The sequence below is a fragment of the Trichechus manatus genome, unplaced genomic scaffold (genome assembly GCF_000243295.1).
Source record: "Trichechus manatus latirostris isolate Lorelei unplaced genomic scaffold, TriManLat1.0 scaffold00065, whole genome shotgun sequence".
Classification (NCBI taxonomy): domain Eukaryota; kingdom Metazoa; phylum Chordata; class Mammalia; order Sirenia; family Trichechidae; genus Trichechus; species Trichechus manatus.
In genome coordinates, this window is record NW_004444001.1 from 552,141 (window position 1) to 560,388 (window position 8,248).

The 8,248-nt window shown below is 39.2% G+C and overlaps 1 protein-coding gene across 1 annotated transcript in view; it reads right to left on the reverse strand.

Annotated features, from left to right (window-relative positions):
• The window catches only part of SLC26A8 (solute carrier family 26 member 8), a 94,734-nt gene that overhangs the window by 22,950 nt on the left and 63,536 nt on the right, over positions 1–8,248 (reverse strand). The window contains exons 11-12 of the mRNA XM_023734095.1: positions 7,050–7,127; positions 534–629 (exon numbers count right to left, since the gene is read on the reverse strand). Of these exons, the coding sequence (XP_023589863.1) occupies positions 534–629; positions 7,050–7,127 (174 nt within the window). The remainder of the gene's footprint in view (positions 1–533; positions 630–7,049; positions 7,128–8,248) is intronic.

The window sequence follows — 8,248 nt, forward strand, 5'->3', positions numbered from 1 at the left end:
AATGAACAAATCTGTCTTGGAAGAAGGACAGCCAGAATGCTCCTTAGAAGCAAGGATGGTGAGACTTTGTCTCACATATTTTGGACCTGTTATCAGGATGGACCAGTTCCTGGAAAAAGACATCATGCTTGGTAAAGTAGTGGGTCAACAAAAAAGAGGAAGACCCTCAAAAAGATGGATTTACACAGTGGCTGCAACAATGGGATCAAAAATAGCAACAACTGTGAGGATGGCACAGGACCGGGCAGTGTTTCGTTCTGTTGTACATAGGGTCGCTATGAGTCGGAACTGACTCCCCGGCACCTAACAGCAACACTTAATTCCTTTTATTTAGTTTTGCATAGTTGGAATAAAGTCTCAGTATTTTCATCTGCCAACAGCCTTGACTCTCTTTTTTAAAGCAAAAGTAGAGTACTAGGCATCAAAGAATGGCTAGTAATCGTCATGTCCATGACTAATCTCTTTTGTTTGTTCTCTTTCCCTCTAACCTTCCCCTCTGTACTTCCCTTCCTCAGCCAGTGCTAAATACTCACACAATCATACTGGTCCTGCCTCCACAGATTAGGTAGGTTGGAAATGGTTTCAAGGTAGGGCATGACGTTGCTCAGAATAACACCAGCCAGCACGGCCTATGGGGAAAAGATAAACCCTGCTTCATTTTCTGTTGAGGATAAAACTCCCAAGTCCTTACAAAGGAACCACAGGTTAGTCAGGGGAAACAAAACAACCAGAATGGAAATAATGAGAATGCTAACACATTGTGAAAAATGTAACCAATGTCACTGAACGATATGTACAGAAATTGTTAAAAGGGAACCTAATTTGTTATGTAAACTTTCACCAAAAACACAATATTTTAAAAAAAAAAGTTAGCCAGGCTTCCCACTCAGAGATCTTTTCCATTGATATCTCATATTAATACCATGTCCATACTCCTCCAACTCATTGTGCAATCAAATAAATATTCTGCTGTTTTTCTCCATAATTTCTCAAACATACAAGATTGGGCAAGGCCAATGCCTGACTGATTTGGCTGGTAAAGATACGAGACCCTTTAAGATTCAGATAGTCCATTACTTACATAGAAAGTGAAAGGAAGAGTAGCCAAAAGTTAGTCACTCTGCCCCTTCTGTTTCAGTGTTTGTGATGGCTAAGGTTATGTGTCAACTTGGCTAGGCCATGATTCTCAGTGGTTTGGCAGATATGATGTAATCATCCTCCATTCTGTGATCTGATGTGAGCAGCCAGTCAGTTGGAGGGGGAGTTCCTTGGGGGGTCTGGCCTACATCCAGTATATATGGACGTTCTGGAGGAGCTCACTCTCTCTCCATTCTGCAGCCAACACTTGTCATCCCCTGTCCTCTGGTTCTTGGAACATGAGCCAGCAGCCTGCCACCTGACTTGCTGATTTTGGGTTTGTCAGCCCCTGCAACCATGTGAGTCAGGAGAAGTCTTCAGCCTGATGCCTGACCCACAGACTTGGGATTTGTCAGCCTCCTCAACTGTGTGCACCATTTTCTTGAAATAAATCTCTCTCTGTATATTTATCTACCACTTGTCTGTCAGTTTTTTGTACTGTGGTAGCTTGCATATTGCTATGATACTGAAAGCTATGCCCTAGTATTTCAAATATCAGTAGGATTACCCTTAGTGGACAGGTTTCAGTAGAGCTTCCAGTCTAAGAGAGACTAGGAAGAAGAATCTGGCAACTTACTTCTTTAAAAAATGGCCAATTGAGGCCTTATGAATAGCAGTGGAACACTGTCTGATATAGTTCTAGATGAGTCCCTCAGGTTGGAAGGCACTCAAAATACGACTGGGGAAGAGCTGCCTCCTCAAATAAAGTCGATCTTAATGATGTGGATGGAGTCAAGCTTTCAGGAGCTTCATTTGCTGTTGTGGCACGGTTCAAAGTGAGAAGAAACAGCTGCAAACATCCATTAGTAATCAGAATGTGGAATGTACAAAGTATGAATCTAGGAAAATTAAACTGGAAGTCGTTAAAAATGAACTGGAATGCATAAATATCAATATCCTAGGCATTAGTGAGCTGAAATGGACTGGTATTGGCCATTCTGAATCAGATAATCATATGGTCTACTAGGCCAGGAATGACAAATTGAAGAGGAATGGTGTTGCATTCATCGTCAAAAAGAACATTTCAAGATCTATCCTGAAGTACAAGGCTGTCAGTGATAGGATAATATCCACACGCCTACAAGGAAGACCAGTTAATCCGACTATTATTCAAATTTATGCACCAACCACTAATGCCAAAGATGAAGAAACTGAAGATTTTTACCAACTTCTGCAGTCTGAAATTGATCAAATATGCAGTCAAGATGCACTGATAATTACTGGTGATTGAAATGCTAAAGTTGGAAACAAGAAGGATTGGTTGTTGGAAAATATGGCCTTGGTGATAGAAACAAGGCTGGAGATCACATGATGGAATTTTGCAAGAAAATTACTTACTCATTGCAAACACCTTTTTTCAACAACATAAATGGTGACTATACACGTGGATGTCACTAGATGGAAAATACAGGAATCAAATTGACTACATCTGTGGAAAGAGACGATGGAAAACAAATTCAAGCCTTGAGTTGCAATATTGAAGGATTCTATTGCGCAAAATATTGACCGGTGCAGGAAGCATCAAAAGAAGATGGAGGGAATACACAGAGTCATAGTACCAAAAAGAATTGGATGCAACACTGGAAGTACTCACTCATCTATGCCAGGAAATGTGGAAGACAGTTACCTGGACAACTGACTGGAAGAGATCCATATTTGTGCCCATTCCAAAGAAAGGTGATCCAACAGAATGTGGAAATTATCAAAACAATATCATTAATATCACATACAAGTAAAATTTTGCTGAAGATTATTCAAAAGTGGTTGTAGTAGTACATCAACAGAGAACTGCCAGAAATTCAAGCCAGATTCAGAAGAGGATATGAAATGAGAGATATTATGGCTGATGTCAGATGGATCTTGGCTGAAGGCAGAGAATACAGAAAGACATTTACTGTTGTTTTGTTGACTATGCAAAAGCATTTGACTGCGTGGGTCATAAGAAATTATGGATAACATTGTGAAAAATGAGATTTCCAGAACACTTAATTGTGCTCATGAGGAACCTGTACATAGACCAAGAGGCAGTTGTTCAAACAGAGCAAGGGAATAGTGCATGGTTTAAAATTGGGGAAGGTGTGCATCAGGGTTGTATCCTTTCACCATACTTATTCACAATGAGAAAATGATCCAAGAAGCTGGACTTCCTCCATCAGGATTGGAGGAAGACTCATTAATAACCTTCGATATGCAGATGACACAACCTTGCTTGCTGAATGCAAAGAGGACGCGAAGCACTTACTGATGAAGATCAAAGACTACAGCCTTCATTATGGATTATACCTCAACATAAAGAAAACAAAAATCTTCACAACTGGACCAATAAGCAACATCATGATAAAGGGAGAAAATATTGAAGTTGTCAAGGATTTCATTTTACCTGGATCCACAATCAATGCTCATGGAAGCAGCAGTCAAGAAATCAAATGACGTATTGCACTGGCCAAATCTGCTGGAAAACACCTCTTTAAATTGTTCAAAAGCAAAGATGTCACTTTGAGGACCAAGGTGTTCCTGAACCAAACCATGGTATTATCAATTGCCTCATATGCATGCAACAGTTGGACAATGAATAATAAGAAAGATGGAAGAATTGATGCCTTTGATTTATGGTGCTGGCAAAGAATATTGAATATACCATGGACTGCCAGAATAAGGAACAAATTTGTCTTAGAAGAAGTACAGCCAGAATGCTCCTTAGAATCGAGGATGGCAAGATTTCATCTCGTGTACTTTGGACATGCTATCAGGAGGGATCAGTCCCTGGAGGACATTATGCTTGGTAAAGTAGAGGGTCAGTGAAAAAGAAGAAGATCCTCAGTGAGATGAATTGACACAGTGGCTGCAACGACAGGCTCAAGCATAGCAACGACTATGAGGATGATGCATGACCGGGCAGTGTTTCATTCTGTTGTACATAGGGTCACCGTGAGTTGGAACCAACTCTACAGCACCTAACAAGAACAACAATATGTATTTATGTATATGCCTCACTGGTTTTGCTCCTCTAGAGAACTCAGCCTAAGATAGTGTTGTTTCTTCTGGTGTGCGGGACAAACCCATGGGGAGCTGGCATCTTTGGCTAAGCATCTTGTCTTTGGCTAGTTGGCCTTGCCTTGTCTTGTGTGCCTGACAAATCTATGTTAACCATATAGAAACCTACATAGAATGGTCTAGATGATGAATGGTCTAGATAACAAATTAACGCAACTTCCACTCATAGAAAGTAAAATAGTTTAAATTAGGCTTTTATTCAAGTTCAGTCATAATATACTATAATTATTCAACACTGATAACACTCCATGTACATGGCTGTTGAGGATAAAAGGGTACCACCCTTTTGGAAAATAATTTAGTCATATATCAAGAAATGTTGATATGCTTTCACATAGAAATTTTGTTTTACTGTTAAAAATCTATCCTAAATATAGAAAAAGACAGATGTACAAAAAGATTCATTGTCATGTTATTTATAATACCAAGAATGCAGAAAACCTAGTTTTGTAACAATAAGGAAATGATTAAATAAGTTACAGTATGGCGTATCATGCTATATATTAAATGAAACAAGAGTACAAAATTGTATATACAGTTAGGATACAACTATGCAAAGTGATATCCATTCACAGGAAATAATATTGGTTGGATATATGCCAAAATGTTAATGGTGGCTTATTTGTGATTGTAGATGAATTTTATTTTTATCTATTATGAACTCTCCAAAGTTTTAAAATGAGCATTTCTACTTTTATAATGGAAAAAAAGTTTCTTAAATATGAGAAAATGAAGACTTACAAGGATATAAAAATCATCAAGGTCCCAAAGTAGAACCTAATCTATTTTCAGAAGAATTTTATTGTGCTCATGAAGTCCCTGAATTGTTTTAACATTTATCTTCCTTTTCCTAGCCTTCCTCTCCTCTCCATCTCTGCCTGGGAATTAGAACTGATCCTACTACCATGAATGGCTGGGTTAAAGCCAACTCTGGTCTTCTCAGGGTAGTTAGTAAGCAATTCAACTCGACAGGTCAGTGGCAGAGGGAAAGAGCAAAAATAAGGTCAGCAGAAATGGCTTCTTTTCCACCATGCTATCTTCTTTCCAGCGAACAAACTCCAAACTTTTTGCAGTTTTTTTGCAGGGTGATGTGGTACAAAGGAAAACAGACTCAATTTCATAGGGTTTTTGAAAGGTTTTTGGCTTGAGGCAGGGAATATGAAGAGGAAGCAAACCTCATAAAACAATATACTACAGTAAAATAAAAAGATAAATAAAATTTACCTTTCTGAATATTAAGGTAAAATATGCTTACTGTATAATGAAGAATTAAACTTATACATAATTCCTACTATCCAAGAGACAACCATTGTTAACATTTTGGTCTGTTCTCTGTATTTTTCACACAAAATTGGAATAATATTAAATATACTATTTTACATCATGTTTTACAAAATCTGTATTGGTCCCCTTGCTGACTAGTTGAGATCCTAGCCTGGTTGCTCCACCAATGGAGTCCAGTAAGGATTTGGCAACAAATCTTTCACGGAAGGAAGAAGTCAGCCATTGTTTAATACTCATAGAACCCCATTGTTATAGTAATTTGGATATCCCACTGATCAATTGTGTTTACATCTTCTTATCCAGAAACAGGCTAACTAGATGTAAAAATAATGTGGTTAGCTAAAAAAAAAACAAAGGGCTGTTCTGTTCCCAACACGTTTAAAATAAAGGAGTGCTACCTACTTTTATCACTACCTTTCAGTGAATTCTGACATTTTATATTTGTTTGGGATTTATTTATTCTGCTTCTTCTAGCTGTAAAGAAAAAAATATCACTGTTCAAAGTAAATCAGTGAGTGGCCCTCCTAACTCCAATAGTTATAGCACCAAATGTGCTGCATAAATTAAGTTTTGGAGATGACTTCTGCTGGAAATCAGGGGATAGCCACTGATAATGACAAGCTTACTCCCACCCTCCTCTCATAGATTCCAAGAAGGAACTCCAAAGCCCCTGAGTCCCAAGAGCAGAAGGCAGCAGCAACCTTGACATAGTCCTGAGCTCCTGAAACCTGATATTCACCAGGTGGATACCTTCAAAGAGATCCAGCCAACATTCACAACCACTCTAGCTTAGGGACTTCCACCTCAGTATGTAACCAAACTGCTACCTCAGGAAAGAAACCTTCTACCTCTCTTGCTGTTATTGTTGTTAGTTGCCTTAGTGTTATCTAAAAATGGCTAAAGGGCATATTAAGGAAATTAAAAAGGAAATGATGGTCGCTGGGCATTGATCTATATTATAATTTAAAACAAACTGATTATAGCCAGTAATGAATGCACCTGGCATGGCTAAGTGAAAGGTGATCAGTCTCCCACAAAGGGAAGAAATGGTCTATTCATATACAGAGGCATCCGAGTTCAACGCAGAATTAAAACTCAACTTTCAGACCCTACCTTCTAGTCTTGTGAACTAACCAAGAGGCAGTGTGGGGGCAAAAGAGGGATTAAGTCCCCATGAACAAAGAACAAGGTCTTCTGGAAACAGTTTAGGAAAACAGATGGCATAAGTGCACAATCAGTTTCCAAGGCTGTGTTGGTACTGGGGGTTCTGGCATCTGAAGTCTATTTTGGTCATTTAAAACTGAATCCTTACCCAGTAGCTTACAATAAAAAGATGATTAATGAGAATAATAACAATAATAATTAATGTGTCTTGAGCAGTTACTATAAAGCCAACAATGTTCTAAATGCTTTATATACGTTACCTATTTAATCCCTACAACTGTATGTGGTACATAATATGACTTTAAAGCAAAAGTATAGAGATAGGCTGGAGCAACCACTGGGGACAGGCTGAATGTAATTCTCCTCAAAGATGCCCCACCAAGATGCAATCTGGGGATTTGGCCACTTACATTTGGCAGTCGGTAGAAAAAGCGTCCCACCTTCACCATCAGCAGCAGCATCACACCTGCGCCTACCAGAGATGCAAACTGAGGAGACAGAGCCAGTTGGAGAGAGACCATCAGGAACGCATCGGTCCCTGTCTGCAACCGAGGCCTTCTGCTTGGTGAGAAGCACGTGATTTTTTTTTTTTTTTTAAAAGAAGTTGAGTGTAACCATTCAGCATAAATACATCTTTGCTAAACTGATATTTTCAGGTTTTATCAAAGTGCTAAACACATATTAGGCATTCAGTAAATACTTGTTAAACGAATTCATGAATACACTATGAAACATTCCAAATTGTCCTGGCTATTTGAATCTGTATTGCCACGGCTCTACGGGTCTGAAATCTCCTAAAATCGTGCTTGCACTTCCTCCTAACTTTAACCTCTCCTTGCACAATTTATAAAGAGCCCTAGTGGTGCAGTGGTTAAGCACTCGACTGCTAACCAAAAGGTTGGCGGTTCAAACCCACCAGCCGCAACATGGAAGAAAGATGTGGCAGTGTGTTTCCGTAAATATTTATAGCCTGGATTACCAGCCTGACAGACTGAAGAAACCCCGAGAGTATGGCCCCCGGACACCCTTTTAGCTTAGAGGTGAAGTCACTCTCCAGGTTCACTGTTCAGCCTGTTCAGCTGGGGATTGAACAGCCCCATAAAACAAAACAGGACTAATGAGGCACAGCAGTCCAGGGACAAGGACTAGAAGGCAGGAGGGGACAAGAAAGCTGGTGATAGGGAACCCAGCCTTGAGAAGGGGCAGTGTTGACACGTCATGGGGTTGTTAACCATTGTCATAAGGCAATAGGTGTACTGACTGTTTAATGAGAAACTATTTGTTCTGTAAAACTTCATCTAAGGTACAAAAAAAAAAGCATTATCTATGTGAGATCAAACTCACAACAGCAACTCAAAAGGTTTGATGGGAAGCCTAGGGGGCAGTGAGTTGAAGATAATGGTGATGGAATAATTTGGAAAAGCTTAGCGAGAATAGCAGCACAACTGGAAGAATGTAATCAATGTCACTGAATTGTACATGTAGAAATTTCTGAAATGGTGTATCTTTGGCTATGTATATTTTCACCAATAAAAAAAAGGTCCTCCAGGGTCGAGAAGAGAGAGGGTTGACATGTTGTGGGGTTGTTAATCAATGTTATGAAACAATA